Genomic DNA, 26,524 nt, shown 5'->3' with positions numbered 1-26,524 from the left:
GTAGCTGGTCAAATGTAGATAACAAAGAACAGGTAGACCAAATCAGTCTGCCTGGTTATCTGACATAGAAGGGTCTTTCTTACTGCTAATGTGTGACACAGAGGTCTTAAAACTGACCTTTTTATTTATGGCTTGAATCTCATGAAATTTTGCACACAGATGCATTCTTCTATTCTGATTTCAAAAACATAATCACAATTGAGCTGGTGGCCTTAGATAAAAGTTATCTTAAATTATACAGTGTAATTAGGTAATTTCTTAAGCAGATTTAATGAACTTTCTCATTGCATTCTGTTGCTTTTAATTACATGAATTAGTAGCCAGCGAATTCCCATGCGCGATGACATTCTTACTTTTTTTTGTTTAGGACACGAATAAATAGCAATTTACAGTTACCTTAACGAGTTGCAGTTTCAAATACTGCTGCCTTTTACTCCCGACATGGTGTATCAGGATGACATGCCTTTAGAGAAAAACGAAGAGTGTCACCGGGTATGGGAACTCTCTGGCTATGAGTTCATGCAATTAAAAGCAACAAATTGCAATGAGAAAGCTCATTACACCTGCGTAAGAAATTACCTACTTACATTCTAGACTTTGTAAGATTTAAGACCACTAGGTCAATTACGATCATGTACTTGGAATCAGAAGAGAAGAGCACACCTGTATGCAAAATTTCATGAGATTCGAGCCATAAATAAAAAGTTGGTTTTAAGACTTGTGTCCCCCCTTAACAGCACCTCTGTCCTGTTGTTTCCTTGCCCTGCATCATCCTGGCGCACTAAAATTGGCCCTGGTATGTCGTTGTGAACCAACGGAGCTAGCATGAAGTTTTGCTTGTTGATGTGACGTTTTGTTAGGGGCTGTGTAAATGCGTCTGGGTTATTGACATATTTTTAAGGCGAAAGCCTTTAATGCCTCATCATTGTCGACAGAAGGTTGTCAGCAGAGGTGTCACGCTCTTTCTAGTCAGACAAGAAAAAAAAAAAATCTTTGTGCACGATGGGATTCGAACCACCATCCTTCCGTTCCACAGCCGAGCGTGCTAATGGCTGCACTACTCCCTGCCAACGCTTGTGTAGTTCTCCTTGTCTAGGACGCTGGAGAGTGTTTGCAGAAAAGCGTCGAATCAGACGGAGGCCTCCCAAACGCCCTCCAGTGTCTCCAGCATTTGATATTCACAGACAGTTGTGTGCTTAATTAACATCTTAACCGCACATCAGTGACACAAGCAGTAACACCGCGCTAAAGGCTTTCTACTCACCGCTTTTAAGGTCAACAAAGTGTCCCCCTGAATTTTTACTGGGGCCATTAGCTGACATTTTGTGTGCCCACCCAGTCAATCTCTGCTGGTGGTCCCTTACTGTTTTGTGCTCCATCTCTTTGGTGGCCATAGCACCGGGCCCCGATCTGCCATGGCTTGCTAACATTTTCTTGCCCTCAGAGCGTAATAACTTTGTGCATTGTTGCCATGCCCTGACTCAAGGTGTCTGCCGTGCCTCGTCTCTCTCTCTCTCCCTCTGCTTTCTCTCTGCCTCTGCTAACCGACTAAAACGTCCCTCCAGGAACGCACAAAGAGCACCAAGTACACCACCAAGGTACGAGCCCCCTCCCCCCCTCTCTCTTTCGCTGGCCTCTCTTGCATGGCACGCATAGTTAGTGGTGGGGGACATTGTTACTTTGAGGCTTTCACGGCTGGGTCTTTGTGGAGACATGGAGAGAACACTCGGAAGGCAGCTAAGCTGGAGATCCAGCACTGCTGGAGAGATGTTGGTATCGGCCCTCGGGGCACTGCACTGTGTGCTGTACGTTTTCAAGCCAGGCCCATTGTGTTGCCTCCCGGTGAAAACTGATCTGCCACCGATGGTTAGTTACAGTGAGAGCGTCAGCATTAACCACTGTCGTCAGCTGCTGCTTTGTTGAATGTGTAATAATGTGTAACGCTTGAAATTAAGACAAAAAAAATAATGTTACTACTCATGGTAAAAAAAATGGCTGGCGCTTAGCTTGGTCAAACCCGGTAATTGTGAAAGCAATATCCGTACGTACGCCATGGTACAGCTGGTAGTGTAGCTGGTGGTGGTGCTTGTGGTTAGACTTGTGGTGATGCATCGGTTATGTAATCCAAACCAATCCAATCCAATTCAAACCAATACAATCTAATCCAATATGCTAATTTGGTAGCTACCAGCCTCGCTACGCGACGGTCTGAAAGTGCAACTAGTATTGCTTTCGCAGTAATATATCTGCGCAAAAACATTACATAACGTGCTACTCTGCTCACTGTTTGTTTTGTGAAATATTTGTTATAGTGCATAAAAACAAAGCAGCTTATTTGTGAGATGACAGATGTGAAATTCACCTCAAACAACGAGGTCACTGCTAGGCACAGCCCAATCTCAGAAAGAGTTGGAAGTTTGCCTTGTACCCGACTGTGTACACAGCATGTCAAAGGGTCAAGTGACACTGGGGGTAAATGGAAGTTAGCGTATATCGATAGCTTACCACCTTCTCATGACAAAGCGTCTTCTGTGACTGAAAATAAATGGAACTTCTTCCAAGCAGGAAAATGCAAAAATGTATGCAGGCGTTGCCACTGCCAGCTGTTTTCACAAGCAGGCAGCTCGTCCCGTACCCTGTCCTGTGTGTGTTTCGCGCAACCACCATGTCTGAAGTATTGAACCAACTAGCCCTGCAACACGTTCTACACGGCTGTTTCTTTTTGTCTGCCTCCTGTGTGCACGCATGCATTGTGTTGGAGCCCAAGTGCAGTTGTGGCAGTGTAGCTGATGATGATGATGATGCCTCCTGACGTGTGTGGTGCAGTTACGGCGGCGAGTGTTCAAGGGCATCCCCAACGCAGTCCGAGCGGAGGTGTGGCTCCGGCTACTGGACGTGGCGCGCATTAAGGCCGAGCAGGAGGGCAAGTACCTGGTGAGTAGTCCATCAGGGGGCGGGCTCCGCAGGTGGGGCGGCCATCTTGGAGGCAGCACTTGTTGCGTGGTCTAGCGGCTTCATTTTGTGCATGGACAGTGAACCTCTCGACAATAAAATTGTGGAGGCTGGTAGAACTAAATGCATTGTTTCTGGCTGTGTAAACGAACCCACTGTTGTATTATTGCACAAAGAAGCATTATTTCTGTCAGCAGCTCATAGAAGTGGTGACATCATTTCTGGAGTTGTGTTCTTATATTTTCTCAGGTAATGATGGTATATATGCATTTTCCCGTATCATTAGAATTCACTTTGAAGTTAGCACTTGGCCATGTCTACCCCGCCGCGGTGGTTCAGTGGTTACGGCGCACGACTGCTGGCCCGAAAGACGTTGGTTCGATACCGGCCGCGGCGGCCGAATTTCTTTGGAGGAGAAATTCTAGAGGCCCGTGTGCTGTGCGATGTCAGTGCATGTTAAAGAACCCCAGGTGGTCGAAATTTCTGGAGCCCTCCACTACGGAGTCCCTCATAGCCTGAGCTGCTTCGGGACGTTAAACCCCAATAAACCAAACTTGGCCATGTCTCCTCCTTTCACGGGTGTTGTTCTTTCTGTGTTGTGTTGTATGTCCAAACCCGAATGTCTTAACATCCAAATGTTGCCTGAACATTTTCCAGAATGCTAGTTGTCGCTTGTTTCAGGACGCATCAGCAGATGGATTTCTCTTATGAATTGCTGTAGCATTTACACACCCTGTACTTTCACAAGGGCCTGACCTTGCCTTCTGCAAAGAGCATACCTCGGCACCAATACAAGTGGCTCAATCACACTCACACTCACGGCCTGAATATTTTTCCAGGGCAGCACACAGTGTGTGTACTAGCTCTGTGAGCTCGATGCCTTTGTCTCTGTGCCCGCAGGAGATGCGGGAGCGTGCCCGCAAGTGGTCTCCGGACATCCGGCAGATTGACCTGGACGTCAACCGGACGTACCGGAACCACATCATGTTCCGGGAGCGGTACTGTGTCAAGTGAGTCGCCGCTTTCCGACTGTCACTTACATGGGGTGCCAACTGGGACAAGCGACTCCACTGTCCACCAGGGCTGCTCTCACAGGGGCTTAGCTCTGGCATTGTTCAGCAAAGTGGTTGTTTGGGCGTGTTGGTGAGACACGATGTTGAAGCGCACAACGAGACAAGGACGGTGAAGGAGACGAGAGGCAAACGAGCGCTAACTTTGAACCGTTTATTGTGGATGACAAAGCAGCATGTAAAGGATAATCGTGGTCGGTCATCACAGATGCGCAGTCCGCAACCATGGAATGACGACGCTTGTGGAAATCTGTCGAACTTCTTTTCAGTTTTTCTGCGCTATGAATTGTCTAGGTCAGGGGTTCTCAAACTTTTTTGCTTGGAGGAACCCCAAAAGCTTTCAATAAGTTCCAGGAAACCCCCCCCCCCCCCCCCCCCCCCCCCCCCCGCTTTCACTTACCAGCAATGTTGTCGAGTGCATTTCTGCAAAGGGAAAGTTGCTGAGGTTAAATGTTTATTGCACAGATTAAGGGGGGACACTGGTCTTTGAGACCAAAAAATGACCAAAAAAACGATTTTCAAGAAATGACATTTGTGGAATTTACAGCTATCATTTTCCAACTGTACCACTTTTTTTCTTTAAGAAATCATCATATTGACCATAATATTAAATTCAGATCATCGTGTGGGCTGAATTTATGCAGGCGCTGACAATTTAATAGCATGAAAATTTTGGACATCTGGCTGTCTTAGTATGTCAATATCTCAACATCTAGGACAGATAGAGATGTTGTATTAGTTGCTAAGGGAAGCTGAAGGCACAGTGTGTGCAATAATCGAAGCAGATTTGTTCAATCACACTTCAAAAATTTAAAATTTCGCAAAGTTTACCGATGCACTACATTCACACCTTGAACACTGATATTCCAAGTGCTGGAAAATTACTAATGAGGGTAAAACGGAAAAACTCCTTTGATCATTGCACTCTTTACTCACCATACTATGCAGCCGTGGATTAAAAATGATGTTTTATTGAGCAGTTTTTTTTTGCACTGAGGTACTAGTGAATGACTAATTAAAATTAATTATCTTGGGAACAAACTAATTTATGAGAAAGATAATTGCATTGTTGAAATCAGTATAAAAAACTGAGCAAGATAGTACAGTTTCATTAGGATTGGGCTAAAAATAAGGAAAATAGGTCTAAGACCAGTGTCCCCCCTTAATACAAATACTAATGTGATGTGTGATGGGTAGTACTGCTTCCCTTTTGAGAGCAAGTCAAAGCGTGGCTCAGTAGCACTCAGAGCTTCTGGGTCAGGGCCGGTGAGGGTTCTCGCGGAACACAAGAAGACAGCCCGCGGAACCCCTGTGTTCCGCGGAACCCAGTTTGAGAACCCCTGGTCTAGATTATAGTTGTCCTTTGCACATCTGCTTTTAGAAGTGTTATCCTTTACTATGTATGGTACATGTAATGCCCACCTGCTAAGGTCTCAACCAGAGACTGGCAGTATTCCAAATAAATAAATAAAGTGCTGTAATTCGTTGCGCGATAAAGCAATGGACGTCTTGGACACACAGTGTGATACCGCATGTGTGATGACTGGCCACGATTCTTTTATGTGGCGCTTTGTTATTCACAATAAACGGTTGAAAATTAGCGCTCGTTTGTCTCTCGTCTCTTTCACCGTCCTTGTCTCGTTGTGCTCTTCAACTTTATATCTGGAATTGTTATGAAGCAGTGCTTGTTCAGTGACTCCTTGAGCTTTGTGTGGTTCAGCACTGTTTGCGAGGATTTGTTTGGGAGGAGGTCCCTGACACCACCACATTTTTTTTGTTCGCCCTCTGTGGTAACTTGGTTCACCCAGCATGACCAAAGCAGAGTTTGCTGTGCGAGTCTCGGCAGTGACGCCTCTGTGCATGTAGGTGGGTGCTTTCAGGCTGTAATCCACACTTGTGGATTGTTAAAAGGTGACCACTTGGACTGTATCTTACCGGTACTCACCTATGGGTGCACAAAACGTGGAGGCTAACAAAGAGGGTTCAGCTTAAGTGAAGGACAACGCAGCGAGCTATGGAAAGGAAAACGATAGGCGTAACGTTGAGAGATCGGAAGCGGGCGGAGTGGGTGAGGGAACAAATGCGGGTTATAGACATCATAGGCGAGATCAAGAGGAAGAAGTGGGCTTGGGCAGGGCATGTAATGCGAAGGCAAGATAACCGCTGGTCCTTAAGGGTAACGGAGTGGATTCCAAGAGAAGGCAAGCGTAGCAGGGGGCGGCAGAAAATTAGATGGGCGGATGAGATTAAGAAATTTGCGGGATTATGGTGGCCGCAACTGGCAAAGAAGGACAGGGTTAACGGGAGAGACATGGGAGAGGCCTTTGGCCTGCAGTGGGTGTAGTCAGGTTGATGATGATGATGATTTTATGTCATGTTTTATTCCATTTGTTAGTGCAGCCTTTATGTCATGTTTTCTTTGTGTTGTCTGGCTGTTCTGGCTGCTAGGAAGTATGTTATCTGGAAAGCTCCAAGATGTGTTCAAATGGGGCACATCTAACAGCCATGGCAGTTGTTATCCCAGTGATCGCCAAGTGGACATGTTGGTATTGCCACTCCACTGCGTGTTCCACATTTGTGCCTCCCGGCTTTCAGCTCCGCATGCAGTGTGCTACTTGGCTCTGCAAAAATTGTGCTGTCATGAGCAGGTCTACCTGAAGTTCAAATTGTTTGTGAGCCTCAGTGCCGGTCGTCCCAAGCTCATATTGAGTTAGTGAGCCCTTATGATTGATCGAAATCAGAGGCGACACCTTTCATAGATCGCAACAGTCGCGAAAAAAGTTAATTTTTGAAAAGTACACTTTTTGGCATCTCCAACACTGTTTCTATGTTTTACTGAAATATTTCATGCAAATATAAACTTTAAACAGTCCAAATAAATGCATTTGTCGGCATCTACACATAGACAGTGTGTGCTAGATCAGAACTTTCAGGCTTGTTTTCTCCAAAGTTTGTTTTGAGCGTAATACCTTGCTCATGGAAAGCGAAGCACAGCAATGGGTGCATGGATTTTTTACCCCGTTTGTTTTGTTGTGATCACTAAAATGTGGTCTGCATCGAGACAGTCTCAGATTTACCATTTGGGCTCACATGTTTTTATTACATGGTAATTAGAGCATGGTACATTCTAAACATGAAGAGAAGGTGCATATTGTGTCCTTTTAAAAAAAAAATAAAGTGGAGAAATTAAAAAAAAATTAAGAGAGTCTTGATTTAAACCACACTTCTTAGTAAATATTACAAGCATTTACAGACCTGTAGCCTGTTTTTTTTTTGTCATGGCAGGCTTTCCACAAGCAAGCAATGTGGGGACAACGTATAAACAATGACAAAAGGGAACGTACTGAAGCTGTCATTGGGAATCTTTGTATCTGATTGTTTGATGCTGCTTTAAGGGGGGAAGCAGGTCTTTGAAATAAATTTTTATTACTGAACTCACAACTATGAAATCTTCAGGGAACATGCGTTTTTGCGTGCTGATTACAAACATGTAATTTTATGCACAACAAATCCTTGTGCACTTATGCAATATGCTAGGTAACTTTTGCTGACAGTGTGAAAGAAACTCTACGGCAGGGAACTTGCTAGACTGCATGCCATTGGTTTCTCTTGACATCAGGCTATGCAATGAGGGTAAAATTATCATCCTGCCTGTTATAGAGGGTGAGTTATAGGATTCTGAAATCATCAATTTCTTCCCGTCGTGAAGTGGCAACTTAAAAATCCTGTTACTTAACTTCTATATAGGGCAGGATAATAATTTTGCCCTTATTGCATAGTGTGCTGTCAAGACAAGCCAATGTGGCATGTGTCCTAGCAAGTTCCCTGCATCAGAATTTATTGAAAGCTGTCTGAAAAAAGTTGCATAACATATCATATAAGTGCACAAGAACTGGTTTCACATAAAATATAAAATTAAATTACACCGGCTGCGGTGGCTAGAAATTCTTTGGAGGAGAAATTCTAGAGGCCCGTGTACTGTGCGATGTCAGTGCACGTTAAAGAACCCCAGGTGGTCGAAATTTCCGGAGCCCTCCACTACGGCGTCTCTCATAGCCTTAGTCGCTTCGGAACGTTAAACCCCATAAACCAAACCAAAATTAAATTACATATTTGGAATCAGCACGCAAAAATCCATGTTTCTTGAAGATTTCACTATTATGACTTCAATAAACAAATTTTTTTCATCACTCTAAGTTGCAAAATAGAAAAGTCGCCTTCGATCCCCTCATCCCCCCTTAAACTGGTTTTCTGGGACACCGTGCCACATGGTGCCAATGGCGTACCGTGTTTATCACTGTATAGCTTGGTTGGTTGGTTTATGGGGTTTAACGTCCCAAAGCGACTCAGGCTATGAGAGACACCGTAGTGGAGGGCTCCGGAAATTTCGACCACCTGGGGTTCTTTAACGTGCACTGACATCGCACAGTACACGGGCCTCTAGAATTTTGCTTTCATCGAAATTCGGCCGCCGCGGCCGGGATGGAACCCGCGTCTTTTGGGCCAGCAGCCAAGCACCATAGCTACTGAGCCACCGCGGCGGCGTACTGTATAGCTTACCCTTGTGAATTCCCCCCCCCCGCCCCTCCCGTGACGGCTGGTATTTTGTTTCCCTTGCAGGCAGCAGGCTCTGTTCCACGTCCTAGCAGCGTACTCAGTCTACAACACAGTGAGTGGCGCCTTGCACTACCATGGGTCAGGAGGGAAGCCCAGTCCGCCAGCCAACATTTTGACAAGTCGAAAGGTTGGCTGGTCGAAACACTGGTTGGCAGTCTTTGGCTTCCCTCTTCCTTCTCTTGTTTGTTTTGCGCTTGCCAGTAATTCCATGTTCTCTGCCTTGTTCATCCATGTCATCTGCAGCCTAGTGGCACAACAGTAATTCCATCTTCTCTGCCTTGTTCATCCATGTTATCTGCAGCCTAGTAGCACAACAGTAATTCCATCTTCTCTGCCTTGTTCATCCATGTTATCTGCAGCCTAGTAGCACAACAGTAATTCCATCTTCTCTGCCTTGTTCATCCATGTTATCTGCAGCCTAGTAGCACAACAGTAATTCCATCTTCTCTGCCTTGTTCATCCACGTCATCTGCAGCCTGGTGGCACAGGGCACTGAACAGGGGATAGCAGTCTGTGGTGGACGTGTCATGCTACATCCAGTCCCCTTTGAAGAGTGTTGGCTCTTGCTACTTGCGTTTGTCAGGGATGCGTCTGTCTGCAATGAAGGTCGAATTGACAAAAACAGTAGCCATGTGACCACACTATGTCACATAGCGACAGTGGGCGCGTAGTGCCTCAATTGATGCCTATACTTTCGATCCGTTATATACCGTATAAACGCATGTAAGGGCCGCACTTTTTTTTTCCAGATTCAAGGGTCAATTTCCGGGGTGCAGCCCATACACACGATGTGCCAAAAAAAACTTTTTTGAAGTAAAAACACACCAACGAGAGAATGAGTGGCATTTATTCTAGCTTCAGTCGTCACTCGCCGAGTATTTCGACTCTGAGCTGGTGCTGTGCTCTGGTGCACGCTCATCCCAAAAGAAGCCCCGCAACTTGTCCGCTGTCAACGCGTAGCCGTTGTTCCACACTTCCATCCCATAGCGGAGCAGCTCTTCTTCCAGTTCGGGACACTTGCAATGGCTTGCCTCGGAAAGCGCGCTTTTTGCAGCTTGTGTTTCTGAATGCATCCTTTTGGTTGCACGATCATCAGACGCACTTCTCGGCCACATCGAATTTCCTGCCTGCCGCACGCTTACCATGTTTGAGAGCAAACTCCCAGCCATGTAGCTATTAAGGTGCTTGCCCATTGTGCTAAAACTGCTATGCTCGGCGGCAGCACGCGAAAGCCACGACCACCATAACTACGGTGACCACGCTAACACCCCACAAAAGCAACAAAAGGCAGGAGCTGGTGATACTGATGCACATGTGGATAGCGGGAGGCCACGGTGCAAAAAAAAGTTGACGATGATGATGACTGCGACCTTGGGTGCCATCCTTGGACGGCACTTCGAAGCTCCTGTGCATGTGCATGGCCTCCGCGATCAGTGAGCAACAGTGTGCTTGATCACGGAGGCCACGGCACATGCATTTAGAAGGCTATTCCTGCCTGGGTCATGGAAAGTTCGGGTGCGGCCCTTGTACGAATTTATTTTTTTTAAAGATTTCCTTTGGGAAAATGGGGCGTGGCCCTTGTATGCGTTTATACGGTATGTGCCAGTATGGTGTCCATCAAAGTGGGACACCCCCCCCCGGGACTACCATTTGCATTAAATTGGGGCCCACTTGTTTGGTGCAGAATGTTCCGAGTGGTGCCAAATGACTTGGCAGGTTCCTAAGGATAAAATTAATAATTGAGATGAAGCCCAAAGTATGTGTGGGATTCGCAACGACGACTTTTCTGCCCCCAAACCGTGCATTTCGGGGACCTTCAGACAGCTATTACATTCGTACCGTTTGTCACGGGGGGTTCCGGATGGTGTCAAGCGATTCATCATGTTGTGATGCATACGTTTATTAAAGTTATTACCTCATATAACAATGAAGTATGCCAGATATGGCGAAGGCGGCTTTGAATCCCAATAGCGGTGCAAAATCCATGAGGTAGATGGCGCTACTTGTGTCTTTGAAGGCATGTTTCCGGAAAGGAAACACCCACGGGTGTTTGGATCTGGACTTCTCCACGTTTGCTGAGCACATTGGTGTAAACACTTGAAGCTCCCGTACCTAAAGCTCTGAAGTGGAACACTGAGGCAGTGTTGGCCGAGAATTTGTTGCTCTGATAATTCCACCGTCCTGTGTGGTTCAGAGACCCCTCATTCGCAAGGTGCATTCCTCGAGTGCTGCTGACTCAACTGACAGCCTCTTGGCAGGGGTCCATGCTGGTCCTGGAAGGGGCGAACAGTGTGGCCCCGACCATACCACCCAAAGCGGAGTGTGCAGGGAGTGTATTCAAGCACAATTGGGCAGTGTTGTATACGTGGAAAAGAACTGCAACACCATCGGTCACTATTAGGGTAGACTGCTTGTGAGGCAAAGAGGCTGTAGTAACTACCGTATAAACGCATGCAAGGGCTGCACATTTTATGCGAAGCATACTAAAATAGCCCAACCCAGCTCCTCGAGCGCGGCGGTGTCGTTACCTTTGACCTTTCGTGACCTCCATGTCATACCACGTGGTGCGTGACGTCACAGCAGATGAGAAACGGGGGCCCAACTCGCGCCGTCGCGCGAGGCGTCATGACCAAGGATGACCACGTGGTGCGTGACGTCACAGCAGATGAGAAACGGGGGCCCAACTCGCGCCGTCGCGCGAGGCGTCGCGACCAAGGAGGACCACGTGATGCGTGACGTAACGACATAGGAGAAACGGGGCCCCAGCTCGCGCCGTCGCGCAAGGCGTCGCGACCAATGTGTTTCCTGCTTCTGCCGCTAGGTGCGCTGTAGTGAACGCGTGATGCTGGAGCGGCGGTACCTCTGCTAGGCGTACACGGGATAGAGATGCCTCCTGGAGACAGGGCTGCTCGTTGGAATGAGAAGCAAAAGTTGCGGCGTGCTACAGAGACTGATGAAGAGCGTGAAGAACGTCTAGCCAAGCGGCGTGCTCGATATGCAACTCGGTGACAATATGCTTCGCATCTGACTAGGCTTAACCTAAGCTAAGCCTCAGCCATTTTTTTTCTCCAGATTTGGGGGCCAATTTTAGGGTTGTGGCCCATACATGCGATGAGCAAAAAAAAATTCTTTTTGTAAGTAAAAACACAGCAAACAGCAAACAGGGAATGAGCGGCATTTATTCTGTGTTCAATCGTCACTCGGGAAGTGTTTCGACTCTGAGCTGGTGCTGTGCTCTGGCACGCTCATCCCAAAATAAGCCGCACAGCATGTGTGCTGTCAAGCGTAGACGTTCTTCCACACTTCCATCACATAGCAAAGCAGCTCTTCTTCCAGTTTCGGAAACTCGCACGGCTTGCCTTGGAAAGCGCCCTTTTTGCAGCTTGTTTCTCAATGCACCCTTTTGGTTGCAGCATCGGCAGACACCGCTCAGCCACGTTGAATTCCCCGTCTGCTGCACACTTACCACGTTCGAGAGCTAATTCCCAGCCGTGTAGCTATTACGGTGCTTGCCCATCGTGCTAAAACTGCAACGCTCGGCGGCAGCTGCCCGCGAAAGCCACAACCACCACAACTGCGTTGAGCACGCTAACACGCCACAAAAGACTGGAACTGGCGATACTGATGCTGATGTAGATAGCAGGAAGTTGCGGCGGAGAAAAAAAAAATTGACGATGATGATGATGATGACTGCGGCCTCGGGTGCCATCCATGGACGGTTTTTGGGAGCTCTTGTGCGCGTGCTTGGCCTCTGCGATCAAGCGCTCCGCGATCGAGCACATCGTTGTTCGCAGCCGCAGCCAATCGCGGAGGCCACGGCACGTGCATTTAGAAGGCTATTCCCGCCTGGGTCAATGAAAGTTCGGGTGCGGCCCTTAAACGGATTTTTTTTTTTTTTAAACATTTCCTTCGGAAAATGGGGTGTGGCCCATACACAGATGCGGCCCTTACGTGCGTTTATACAGTAAATTAGGCAGGCATCATGATGTTCTATAATGGGATACGATCTGTATTAAAAATGCAAAATAAAGATTGATTGATTGAATTTAGAAAAAAAAAAACGCCTGGTAGTTTAGCATTGCGGAGGTGCGCGATTAAGGTGTCCACTGACCCAGGGAGCCAGTCATGTGTCTTTCCTTTCCTGAAAAGCAGTGGAGTCTAAACCTTCCAGTGGTTTTCAGAGAAGGAAAGGCGCATAATTGCCTCAGCTTGTAGCCGGATGCCACTCACAGTGTGATTGAGTGGTCCAGTGAGCTAGAGTACTGCTCATATGTATCAGCAGCGTGAAGACCACACAGGAAGAAGGAGAAGAAGGTAAAGAGCGCCGTGTTAATTGTTGGCGCTCATCCCTTCGCATCGCTTACGTTTTTACCGTGTCTCGCCTTCTCATGTTTTTTTGCTTTTAGCAAAATTCGCGCCCTCAACCCTGTTTTTCCATTTTTCCATTTGCGCACACTCAACCCTGTTTTTACATTGTCTTGTTTTTCCGCATGTCATTCGTGCTTCATTTCATGGAAGTCTTTGTATAGTGCGATAGTAGTTATCATATTGATGCCCTGGACATTGTGTTGGTCCCAATTCGATTGCGCGCCTTGATTACCCCCCCTGGTGGGATTTTACCTGGTATGTGTATGAAAGTGCGGGTTCAGTTTTTTGCTCAAATAAAAGTTGGAAGTCAGCGCTCTTTACCTTCTTCTCCTTCTTCTTCCTGTGTGGTCTTCGCGCTGCTGATACATATGGATCGCAACCAACTAGCCCGACAGATGGTGTTATTCAAGTACTGCTCAGTCTATTTCAGGTGGGAAACTTCGGGGCAGTATTAGAAACTGTGGATACAAGCAGGTACAATTTGAAAAAAAAATACATTTTTGTCCACTTTTTGGGATTTCAGAGCCGCGTCACCCCCTGAAGTTGCATCCCACTATGGAGATACCCTCTTTTCAGGTGCAACGATGTTACGCACGGAAAGATTAGTACTGCGCGAATCGAGCACGACAGGAGAACGAGGAACACAGATGACAACACAGGCGTTCCTCATTCTCCTGTCGTGTTCCATACGCGCAGTGCTAATCTTTTCTGCAATGAACCAGCTAGCGCGCAAGAACGTTCTACTCCGATATGCATGGGTAATGTGTGTCTTGAAGTGCTGTCGTCCTGCTGACCAGTTGCACATCACGGTGGCCAAGTTTTTTGGCCTTGGGCAGGTTGAAGTGTGCCAGTGTGTGTGGGTGGTGCTGTACACATACCCCTCTTCCCCCCCCCCCCCCCCCCCTTTTCCAGGAGGTGGGCTATTGCCAGGGGATGAGCCAGATCGCTGCCCTGCTGCTCATGTACATGAACGAGGAGGTGAGTGCCTACCGTATTTACTCGCATATAGGTCAACCACGAATATAGGTCGACACCTATACATTGGGCTCGCCGAGAAATTAAAAAAAGTTACTTGAATATAAGTCGACCCATATCTTTTGAAAAGCATGCACAGATGACGTAGGACAAGCACAGACTTCATCTGACTTTAATCTCTGAAAAGCGAGAAAATATACAGAAACCTAGGCATGCACAGAAAGAAATCTGATAGGCAATCAACAGAACCGTTCAAGATATGAAACCTCAGCTTTAAAATGGTTTACAGATGTATCGCTGATACACCTTTTTCCTCTTTTTCTTATGTTGTACGCCTCCAAAACCTCCCGTGCACTACTGTCACCGCTCCTGCCCAGAATGCCAAAATATACTGCTTTCTAAGCTGTCTACCACGATAAGACCACAGAAATGAGCGAAAGAGCAATGCGGGTACACACAGATATTCACTGTGTGCAACCGCATGATGATGATGAAGACTTGCGTCACGAATATAGGTCGATGTTGTTTGGTCACGAATATAGGTCGAGAACTAATTATGGGCAACATTTGTGAAAAAAAAACATCGACCTATATGCAAGTAAATACGGTAGTATGCGCTGCTTGAGCACACTGTTTGTCCTTCGTCTGCTCTGCATACAGTACACTTAGTCTTATTCTTGTGCGTCTTCAAACGCCCTGGTTGATCACTAATAACTGTGATAGTAAATAACCACCTGGTTTTTTGCCCATTATGGCCAGAGTTGCCACCGCAGCAGTAAACCCCACATAGTAGTACAGTAGAAGCTCAGTGGTACGAATCTCCTCCCCCTCCTCATCATCATCATCCTCCAAGCAGTAACAGTGGTTCTTCTTTATTTCTAGTAGTGTCAACACTGGGCTGCACGCTCTTTGTCCTGAATGCTTTTGGGGGTCCACATTTGCAGTGCACTTGCTGCATTCCCTGTGCCATTGCTGTGCTCGCTGGTTTCAGCCTTTTTTCACTGAAGACCGTTTGTTTGCAGCTGTGAGCCCACTTGTAGAGAGAGTCTTGTTTTTGACGCACGTTGTTCCGTCCTTGTTGTTGCAGGATGCCTTCTGGGCCATATCTGTGCTCATGACGGATGAGAGGCATGCCATGCATGGTGAGTTCAATGTATTTCTTCCATGCATAACGACGTACCGCTCTTTTCGGATATACGGATATCCATGGGAGATCCGCAGATCTCCAGCAAATCTCCCACGGATGTCCTGCGGAGGTACAACCTTTGTCAAAAGTTTAGAGCCCAGGGGGTCGGCTTCCAGGCCACATTGCTTTGCTCGTAATGCGTCCTCAGCGTCCCAAATCTCCTGAAGGTAAGAAGATTTTTGGTCCTGCTACCTCCGATGCGTAGGACTTCCATTAGTGTTACAGGAGCGCCACAATAGTGCTTAGAAGCAAACCCCCTGGGCTCTAAACTTTTGACAAAGGCTGTACATGTGTAACTGCAACTATCTCCCACTGACGTCCGATGCGGATATCCGAAACCTGGGCGACTTATACTCTGCTTCATACATAGCGTGCAACACTGCTGGAAATAGTGTGTCGGCAAAACCATATTGCTCCGCCCATATCATTTGTTCTTCTCGAAGCCTTGGTGAGTGTGTGGACGAAAACAAACAGCGGTATAAAACGAAGTAGTAACACTGAAAGTCAAGGTCAAAGCTGTTAGGCGCTCGGTTGTCAGGCCCTCTGGTTATAATTTTTAAGGTGAAATCCTTTAATGCCTCATCGTTGTCGACAGAAGGTTGTCAGCAGAGGTGTCACGCTTTTCAGTTGGTCGAAATGGTCATGACGTCGGAGGGCGCGAATTCGAAGTAATGAGGTCACCCACGGATGCCTGACGCCCCCTTTTGGAGCAGACGACAACTAACAAAAAATGGTTGTCGTCAGCTCCAACAGGGGGCGCAAGGCATCCGTGGGTGACCTCATTACATACCTCATTACTGCGAACAGAGCCACAGATATAACCTAACTCATCGAAGCAGAGAGTCGGGCTAAAGAAGCAGTCAAAGTAGGCAGTCAGAGTGTGTAGTTGTAATGTGTAGTCAAAGTGTGTGTAGTCAAATGAAGCACTGGTACAGCACAAACAGTCTCGCACTCAATGCCAAACAGTGCGCCAGGAAAGGCTTTCGCCTTGCAGCACTTCAGAGAGCCAAAGTGCCCCCTGAATTTTTACCGAGTGTGAACTACTTCTTAGTCACTGATGGAGTAAAGGTGATTCGCACTACCCACCAGTTATAATCCCGCCACATGTAATTGTCACTTTTCACAGTCTTGATAAGTCGCAGGACAAAAATGTGGCAAGAGGTGAAGTGCAGGAGGTTGACAGTAATGGTACTTGAGACCTTCCACAATGAAATATGGCTGCCTTCACTTTGGCCGTATGGCACTTTTTGGACGTGGACATAGCCTGTGCGAACAGGAGCGCTATCTTTGGCAGCATTTACTGCTACGTATGAAACATAGTATACAGCTTCACTAAGCCTGGGCAACTCGATCTACAGCAACAGTTTTAATGTCCAGTTTAGGATGCAGAAAAATAAAAGGGCCTGTTTATATACAGCTGCTACCTCTAAGGAACTGTAAGCAACATGTGCAGTATATAGTTATGCAATAAACAGTGCACAGTAAACAGTAAACAGTACACAGATAAAAAGTGAGCACGATAAAGTGCTCATTGTTACAAGTTTTGCAGGGGTACCATTGTTTTCAGAAAAAAGTAATTGCTAGCTCTCAGAGAGAACAAACATGTTCTTGTCAGTGTTTTGGCGAGTGTTTCTTGTTTCAAGCTGTTTAGTGCAGTCGGGCGGCTTTCAGGTTTTCTTAGCGTGCAGTTTGTATAGAAATGTCGAATGGCCACCTTTCCTCCAGGTTTCTGATTGTCCCGACGAATGGTCCATCTTTGTGTTCATGTTTACCAGAGGCGAATGTCGACACTTTGTGGTTTACATGGTTTATACATGCCCTAACTGCATCGCCTGGCAGCTTGCTCAAACTTTGAACGAGCAGAAGGGTTGCAACTTCTTCAAAGAAATCTCAACTGATTTCATTCGAGATAGGCATCAACATTCTTAAGAATTTCTGTGTGAGGTGTGAGCTCCTGGTGCGATGCTGAAACACTGCGAGGCCTTCTAAACGCATTTTTAAAAGAAAATGTGATAGCATTTAGTAGGCTGCCTGCTATGGCGTCTACAGTGAGTGTCTAGTGTTGTTCTTGCAATTTTCCCGCCTAAACTGCCATTGGAACAGGCTCCAGTGCCCTTGCAAGGTGTGCATGAGTCACCTGCCAGAATTTTCCAGAACCTTCCACTGGATAATATGGGATTCTACTAACCCATCCCACTGCTCCACTTTAATCTACACTGTAATCCACGGTAGTCTATTTCTGGGGTTAGCTTGCTTTCAAAATTCCAGGTGTCCTTTGGAATTTTTTCGGGCGGGCCAACTTCAGAATTTTTCAAATTTGGTTGTGCCCTATGATTTGTCCACTCGTGACCATGTGGTGTTGATCACGACCCTCTTGATTAATCAGAATTTGGTGACAGAGAAGCGGGAAGTTTTTTGCGAGATGACAGCCTGAATGTCATTGCATTGACAAAAAACTTCGAGGGGGCACTTTGGTGATGTGAAGTGCGATGAGGCGAAAGCCTTTCCCGCAATGCTCTCCAGCGTCCCTACGCTCGACTAGGAGAACTGCATATGCGTTGGCAGGTAGTCGGTGTGGCGTCGTGGTTAGCATGCTCGGACGGGTGGCGCCATCTGTTGTAAACGCCACGAGTCGTGAACGCTCGGACGGGTGGCGCCATCTGTTTGTAAACGCCACGAATCGCGAACGCTCGTACGGGTGGCGCCATCTGTTGTAAACGCCACGAGTCGCGACCGCTCGGACGGGTGGCGCCATCTGTTGTAAACGCCACGAGTCGCGACCGCTCGGACGGGTGGCGCCATCTGTTTGTAAACGCCACGAGTCGCAAACGCTCGGACGGGCGGCGCCATCTGTTTGTAAACGCCACAAATCGCAAACGCTCGGACGGGTGGCGCCATCTGTTGTAAACGCCACGAGTCGCGAATGCTCGCATGTAGCGGATGGACGGGCAGAGTCATGGCTTTGAATATGAGCCATTAAAGGCTTTCACCTCAATAGAGTGGTGGTGGTGCAGGCTTCTTCATCCAGGGTTTCCCGAAGCTGCGCCGCTTCCAGGAGCACCACGACAAGGTGCTGGGCCGGCTGCTGCCGAAGCTGAAGCGGCACCTGGACCGCTACGAGATGCACACCTCGCTGTACACGCTCAAGTGGTTCTTCCAGTGCTTCCTGGACCGGGTGCCCTTCACGCTGACCCTGCGCCTCTGGGACGCCTACGTGCTGGACGGGGAGCCCGTGCTGACGGCCATGTCGTACACGCTGCTGCGGCTGCACCGCAAGACGCTGCTGCGCATGGGCATGGAGGAGATGATCGACTTCCTGCAGGCACGCCTCGAGCAGGACTTTGGCTTCCACGACGACGCCGCCATGGAGGCCCTGCAGGAGGCCATGGACGAGCTGCGCCGGCACGGGCTGGCCGTGCCCCCGGGCAGGGCGCCCGCGGCCGAGCTGCCCCAGCGGCCCTTCGGCCTCGAGCTGCCCCCCACCGCCTGCCTGCCCCCGCACCACCGGTCACCCAGGGCCCCCGTCCGGAACTCCAACAGCCGCACGGTGAGTGCTGCCGGCAATGCGAGAGGGGCCTCTTTCTCACCCACCATTGAACTAGGGTCACCGCCAGATTCGGTTCTGTATTGGTGTAGAACATCGCTGATACGCTCCTACTTGATACACTAAAAAATTGGCTGTGGCTTAGCTTGGTTAAGCCCGGTAATTGCGAAAGCAATATCCGTAGCTACGCCATGGTTCAGCTGGTAGTGTAGCTGGTGGTGGTGCTTGTGGTTGAACTTGTGGTGATGCATCAGTTATGCAATCCAATCCAATCCAATCCAATATGCTAATATAGTAGCTACCGGCCTCACTACGCGAAGGGCCGAAAGTGCAACTTGTATTGCTTTCGCCATAAAATTGTGAGCTATATAAAATGCCCCGTAGGGCTAGTATTTTTTGTTGCGTTAGCAGCACTACGCCATGTTTTCGCCCTGTCGCGTAGCCGGTAGGCACGAATGGCCTTGAACAGCCGTTGCCTAGCAACCGTTTCAGCCTAGCTCCTCCAGGTGGCGTTGCCGTCGTTGACGCCGCGCCGCTGCCGCGCACGTAGTCGCTCGCTCCCGCCAGATGCGTACTCTCCGCCGAGGTAGGATGTGAGGAGGTGGCGCTTCGTGGTAGTATATGCGCTCTTCGCCTCGGTGGAACCTTGTCGTTATGCAAAGCGCTAAGGAGAAGCAACGGCGACAGGACCAAGCTGGAAAGAGACAACGCGCTCGAGAGGCAGCAGAAAAAGGCACTGCACAACTCGAAAAGCGTCGCAGCCAACGCAGCAGACCAAACTTCACCGGAGCTAAACCACGCCTAAATTTTTTCCGGATGATAAGTTACCGGGCAATAAAATCTATCAGTAACTATGTTCAAATTTTCAGCAAATTCTGCTCATCTCATGAGTTGGCAAAAGCTGATGTGAAAACGTACGAGCGGGCAGAATCTGGGGGTAGGCAACTTGAAGAGCTAGAACACAGCGGCAGTCACCCTCTTTGGTGCCTTGCCTGCGGTGCCTAGGTGCAAAGGGGTAAAGCATGCAAAAAGAAAAAAGGTGCATTAACATACAAATTGGCCGTTCACTCGTATGAACACGACACGAAGGGGAGAAACGCAGCGGCTTCTCTGCACTGGCTAAGGGCAACGGGGCAAAGCATTAGAAAAAATGGAGGCACTTACATATGAGTGGACTGGTTGTGAGGAATGTAGCATGAAGAGCAAGAATGCTGCGAGTCAACCACCCTGGCAGCTTCCCCACAGTGCATGTGTACAAAAGTGCAGATAATCAAGAAAAAGTCAACGAAATAAACGGAAGAGAGATTGGTTACTTTTACCACTACTGTCGATGCACCGGATGTGTTGCCAAGTTTCTTTCACACTGAAGACAACGCGTATGTGGACTGGACTTGGAGAACACTAAAGGAGGAGATATTCAGGTCTTGGGTTCAGAACTGCAAGGACAATTTAAGGCAAAAGCCTTTAATGCCTTATCGTTGTAAGCAGTTGTTTTCGACAGAAATGTCACGCTTTTCAATTGGTCAAAATGGCCGTGACGTCACAGTGCGCGAATTTCAAACGGGGCCAATTGTACTTTGGCGAGTCACCATGCAACAGATTAAAGGGAGGGTACAGTGACGCTCCAAGTAAAATAAGTAAATAAATAAATAAATAAAACCGAGTAGGAAATTGGTCGAGTTGGGGAATCAAACCAGGGTCTCCGGAGTGCGAGACGAGCACGCTAACCACTCCGCCATGCCAGCTCGATGGTTTGGAATGAACAAAGGCACGTCTAGTGAATACGTGGTCTTAGTTCACTCCCATCTTCCTCCCTCCTCTGTCTAAAAAAAAATTAAAAATAAACATTAGAAGTTTTAAAAAGAAAAAGTTAAAAAAAAAACACTGCAAACCAGTGCACAAGTAAAGGCTTTCGCCTTGCAGCACTTTAAAGAGCCAAAGTTCCCCTGAATATTTTATCAACTGAAGTTGGTAGTAAACGCCTCTGTATCTTATTCGTGAAATCTTGGGTGCTTTGGATATGATTTTGGGGATGGTGTGTTTTTTTCTCGCATTTTTTTTTAAACATGCCTACATGATTGTACTGTGTTTCACTGGAAACACCTGCAGCCACCTTGTGAATGAAGTCTCCACTGGCTTTTCCAGGGTGCTCATCATTGCATCTGTTACAGTGGGAGATTGATATTGAACTGGAAGACAGGTGAAAGTACGGAAGTGCTTATTGTTGTAGCAGTCACGGATGTATTATCCGTGACTGCTACAACAATCCAGGATGTATTAGTCAAACCTGGGTGAATCGAACCTGAAGGGGATTGCGAAATAGCTACGTTGATAATTATATATGTAAAAAATGGCAATAGATAAGCTTATTTGCAACCTAGGAGCAAAAAATTCAGGGGGTACTTTGCTGACCCTAAAGTGCGGTGAGGCGAAAGCCTTAAATGGGGTGTTGCTGCTTGTGTCCCTGATGTGTGGTTAAGATGTCAAGCTTCGCCTCTAAGAGTGGAACACAATAACGTCTTGCAACGCTGCCAGGGAGTCCACAGAACAGTGGACTCCCTGGCAGCTGTACAGTGGTAAATTGGTTTTTGAGGAAAGGAAATGTATCTGTCTCACATATCTGGGTGGGCATATCTCGGTGGACACCTGAACCTTGCAGTAACAGGAAGGGAGGAAGATGGGAGTGAATGAAGACACTGTATTCACTAGATTCACTAGACCCGCCTTTGTTCATTCCAAAGCATTGATCTGGCATGGCGGAGTGGTTAGGGACCCGAGACCCTGGTTTGGTTTCCAAACTTGATCAATTTCCTACTTGGTTTCATTTATTTATCTGGTCTGACTAGAAAGGTTAATTAGGCTAATTTGTTAACTATTATTACTCAGTTAGTCATTAATTATTATGTAATTATCATTAAGTATTGATTAAGTAATGATCGGTATACACCCATATAAGGCAAGTAAGCGAAACTCGTGACGCATCTACCGACACGGCTGCTAATGACAGTATGAGGCATTAAAGGCTTTCGCCTTAAAATACATAGCACCCATGCTGGTGATGTGCTTTATGCAGCGACGGGCCACCTGCTGGCGTGCTGGTAGGGGACCATTCTTTAGGCGTTGCTAGGCCTAACCTGCTTCTCATTGAAGGCGCAGAACATGGTGCCTATCACAAGATGTCTAATCCTGTGACCAGTACACTGTCTATAACTAGGATAATCACTCGTTAAAATTAAGGTGCAGTTAGTTTCCACAACGCTTTCAACAGCAAATCGAGCGAAGCACACCAGGTGACCTTGAGGCTTTATTTAGGTTGACTTCACTCCATAACAGCGACGTGGTGTGGAAAATGAGTAGAAGAGACCCAAACCCACCCTGAAGCACATTCAACTTGTCACATGGTCTCGGAGTGCTAGTGCTGGTATACTGCAATGAGTAGTGTGTAAAGGTGTGCGAGTAGCGATTTTTTTTGCCTCGAAGTGAATTCGAAGTAAGTAGAAATTTGTCTCGAATAATTTCTAATAATTTTAACCTTGTGTAAAAAATCTGCAGTGTGGCAGTGTGCTCTGCTCTTCTATCCCCTCACGGTGTGCATGTGTCTGTGTGTGCAGCTGACCAATGGCGGGAGCCGGGCATCGACGCCAACGGGCCGGGCCACACCAGCTGCCACCGAGAATGACGATGTGGTGTCCGAAGGGTGTCCAGCGACTCCCGTTGGGGGCACCAGCAGCCTGCTTCGCAAGGGAGCCTCCCCTCTGGGCCGCCGGTCAGTCTTTGGCCAATCGTCAGCCAATCACCCAGGGGGGCTCTTCGATGTTCCGTACAAATGCGTGTAAAGGCCACACTCTTTTTTTCATATTCGAGGGACAATTTTCGGGGTGCGGCCCATATACGCGGTGTGCGGAAAAAAAAAATTTGTTTATAGTAAGAACACACCAATCAGGGATTGACTAAGTGTTTAGGGTAATCCTCCAAGGTGGAGTGGATTTGTAATAAGGGAGTAATTACTCATTGACATCCACCCGAGCGCAGCCATACGGCTACAAAGGAAAGCTATACAGCTTTCACAGAAACTTTGCAGTTAAAGAAAAATTCGTCCTGGACAAATCTACTTCACCTTGGGGGATTCCCTTAAACATTTGGTGAACACTGTTCTCACTTCAAGTTATTGATCAATTCGCTCTAGCCCTACCACGAGCTTACCATCCCGGTTAGCTCAATTGGTAGAGCGACTGCTCTGGTGAGCGGTGGTCCCGGGTTCGAACCCCAGACCAGGACGAATTTTTCTTTTACTGCAAAGTTTCCGAGAAAGCTGTATAGCTTTCCTTTGTAGCCGTATGGCTGTGCTTGGGTGGATGTCAATGAGTAATTACTCCCTTATTACCACTCGGGGAATGAGCAACATTTATTTTAGGTTCATTAAGCGTAGAAAACTGGGCTAGTTGGTTGCTAGTACTATTGGGAGACATTCCAGTGGCTAAAAAAAGACACTCGCGAAGGTAGACTGGCATTCGTCCTGTCTCGTCTACTTTTGTCCGTGTCTTTTTTAGCCGCTGGAATGACCCACAATATTCTAGGTTCAATGGTCACTCATGGAGTATTTCAACTCTGAGCTGGTGCTGTGCTCTGGTGTACGCTCATCCCACAAGAAGTCGTGCAGCATGTCCATTGTCAACACATAGCCGTTGTTCCGCAATTCCATCACATAGCAGAGCAGCTCTTCTTCCATTTCGGGAAACTTGCACGGCTTGCCTCAGAAAAATGTGTCCTTTTGATTGCACTATCGTCGGACACACTTCTTGGCCATGCCGAACTTCCGGCCTGTCGCATGCTTGCCTTGTTCGAGAGCAAACTCCCAGCCATGTAACTATTTAGGTGCTCGTCCATCGTGCTAAAATTTTGACGCTCGCCAGCAGCACACAAAGCCACAACATGCTGAACATGCTACCACAATTCCCGTCCTCCCTTGTCTTTGACAGCCACAAAAAGCTGGAGCTGGCGATACTCATGATGATAATGGATAGCAGAAGCTCACGGTGCAGGAAAAAGTTGACGATGATGATGATGATGATCACTCACATTCTCGGGTGCCATCCATGGATGGCACCAAGAAGCTCCTGTGCGCGTGTGTGGCCTCCGTGATCAAGCACATTATTGCTTGCAGCCCCAGCCGATCTCAGAGGCTACGTCGCGTGCATTTCAAAGGCTATTCCCGCCTGGGTCATGAAAAGTTTGGGTGCGGCTCTTACACGGTTGTTTTCTTTCTTTTAAATATTTCTTTTGAGAAAATAGGGTGCAGTCCATACATGCGTGCGGCTCTTAGATGCGTTTACGCGGTACTAGTCCAGATTGTGTGCCGGCAGGTTGCAGCTCAAACAAAAAGTGGAAAAATTCAACAAACAGAAGTGACATTATTTTAAGAATGAGTGAATAGCTCAGTGGCACAAGCTGCATTACAAAGTAACATAAGCAACAAAATAAAAACATCACACCAGTGAACTGTGTAAATACCTGAAGCATTGCAAGATGCAAGAGCGTTTTACAACTCTTGAGTTTCCCGAGAGCAAAGGTGATGCCACTGGTGTGAAGCGGCTTAACAGAAGCACCTAATCAACGACATACAGCCCTTTTTGGATATACGGATATCCGTGGGAGATCCGCCGATCTCCGATGAATCTCCCACGGACGTCCGGCGGAGGTACATGTGTAACTGCAACTATCTTCCATGGACGTCCGATGCAGATATCTGAGGACATCCCCGCAGATCTTATGAGGCCATTGGCATGTCATGCCTTCTGCGCTTTCATGAAGTAGGCCTTGGTGACTGCAGCCAGTAATATATCGAGCAGTTCCCATGGGCTTGTTTAAAACCCCACAGAATGCCCGAAATCGGACATATGTCCACTGTATGTCAGGTTCATGCCCCTATGAAGCAACTAACGGCCAGATTGAAGACAAATTTATTAATGACATTGAAGCTGCTTTCAGTCTTCAAGAGGAATTCTTCGAACTGGCCAAACCCTCAGTACCCTCATGTTCGAACTTGGTATTCCAAAAAATATGCTGTGAAAAACAAACCAAAACAGAAAGAGAATACTGTTACTGGAAGCAAATTTTTAAGTGCGAGATACTGTAAGTGAAAACGTTGATGAGAGACAACATAAAGAGAATTTCATAATTTTAACCCATAGTTTCTTATTATGCTTATTATGCTTAGCAGCACAGGTAGGGGCATTATTATTTTTCATTCCTTTTGTTGTCTGAACCTAAGATTTGCTAATTTAACCAATTAACGAAATGCTCGCACCGGCAGCGGTGGCTCAGCGGTTACTGCTGCTGACCTGAAAGATGCGGGTTCAATCCCGGCCGCGGTGGTCGAATTTAGATGAAGGCGAAATTCAATGCATATTAAAGAACCCCAGGTGGTCGAAATTTCCGGAGCCCACAACTACGGCGTCCCTCATAGCTTGAGTTGCTTTGGGATGTTAAGGGGGGACACTGGTCTTGAAAAGAAAATTTTATTAATTTAGTCATAGTTATGAAATTTTCAGGGCACATGTATTTTTGTGTGCTGATTCTAGATGTCATTTAATTTCATGTAAAACAATTCCTTGCGCAATTATGCACTTTTTATGCAAGTATTTTGCAGAGAGTTTTGAAGAAAATTTGCTGCAGGAAACTCGCTGAAATGTATGCCATTGGGTTCTGTTGATACCAAGGAATACAATAAGGGTAAAATTATCATCCTGGCTCTCATAGAACTTGAGTAATAGGGTACTGAAGCTGCCACTTGAGAAACAGGAATACATACTTTCCTGCTTATTTCTAAAGCAACAACTTCAAAACTCTATAACTTAAGTTCTTTGATAGGCAGGATGACAATTTTACCCTTATTGTGTTCCTTGGCGTCAAGAGAACCCAATGGCATACATTTCAGAGAGTTTCCTGCAGCAAATTTTCTTCAAAACTATCCGCAAAATACTAGCATAAAAAGTGCATAAGTGCTCAAGGAATTGTTTTACATGAAATTAAATGACATATTTAGAATCAGCACACAAAAATACATATTCCCTGAAGATTTTGTAACTGTGACTTCATTAATAAAAATTTTTTTTTCAAGACCGGTGTCCCCCCTTAAACCCTGATAAACCAAACCAAAAACCGATCAAATGCTCGCTGTGCTTTTTAGAACACCAGCTAAAATGGCCTTTTCAATTATGGCAATAATTGTTTGAAAATTACGCAACACAGCTCGGGTATTTCAAGGACTATTTGTTCTCTTCCTTGGGACTGATGTGACAGGAGAGCTCTAACTTTCACAGTGCTGCCAATGGGCTGTGAGAGGAAGTATAAAAAGAGGCAGCTGTCTGCAAACCCTGAGGGTTCGGTCTCCTCTGCGCAGGGGTTGCGACACCAGCGAGGATGGGGCCAGCTCGGTGGTGGACCCACTGAGCTCGCGCAACTCGCTAGCGGAGACCTCTCAGACCTCGGCTGCTGACCTGTCCAGCTTCTCCAGCCCGTCGGCGACACTGCGGAGGACGCCCTCGCTCTACGACAACGTCGACTACCAGGAGAGCCTGGCAGCCGCTGCGGCAGCTGCGGCCCAGACACCCGTTGTGGCGACCAGGGGCGCCGCCCTGTGAGTGCTGCCACAGTGAGAGACACCCCCCCTCCTCCTACCTCCCCACCCGCTCTGGCATGCTCGCAGAGAATCTCCTCGCTGATACGTTCCCAGTTGGAATTTTAACGCGGAAGCCTTTAATGCCTCATCGTTGTAAGCAGGGGTTGTCGACCGAAATGTCACGCTTTTCA

The 26,524-nt window shown here is 47.3% G+C and overlaps 1 protein-coding gene across 3 annotated transcripts in view; it reads left to right on the top strand.

Moving 5' to 3' along the window:
* The window catches only part of LOC149326745 (USP6 N-terminal-like protein), a 102,154-nt gene that overhangs the window by 69,606 nt on the left and 6,024 nt on the right, over positions 1-26,524 (top strand). The window contains exons 6-14 of one of the 3 annotated variants that reach the window (XM_089562857.1): positions 1,566-1,598; positions 2,827-2,934; positions 3,853-3,962; positions 8,643-8,691; positions 13,920-13,985; positions 15,070-15,124; positions 18,183-18,715; positions 22,324-22,478; positions 26,115-26,351. In XM_089562857.1, the coding sequence (XP_089418983.1) occupies positions 1,566-1,598; positions 2,827-2,934; positions 3,853-3,962; positions 8,643-8,691; positions 13,920-13,985; positions 15,070-15,124; positions 18,183-18,715; positions 22,324-22,478; positions 26,115-26,351 (1,346 nt within the window). Of the gene's footprint in view, positions 1-1,565; positions 1,599-2,826; positions 2,935-3,852; positions 3,963-8,642; positions 8,692-13,919; positions 13,986-15,069; positions 15,125-18,182; positions 18,716-22,323; positions 22,479-26,114; positions 26,367-26,524 lie in introns of all 3 variants that reach the window. The other 2 variants (XM_089562859.1, XM_089562858.1) reach the window with 2 other exon arrangements.

This window comes from Amblyomma mixtum, chromosome 10 (assembly GCF_055824585.1).
Source record: "Amblyomma mixtum isolate Tamu chromosome 10, ASM5582458v1, whole genome shotgun sequence".
Classification (NCBI taxonomy): domain Eukaryota; kingdom Metazoa; phylum Arthropoda; class Arachnida; order Ixodida; family Ixodidae; genus Amblyomma; species Amblyomma mixtum.
Note: the sequence above shows the minus strand (reverse complement) of the source record. Positions and strands in the feature narration are given on the sequence as shown.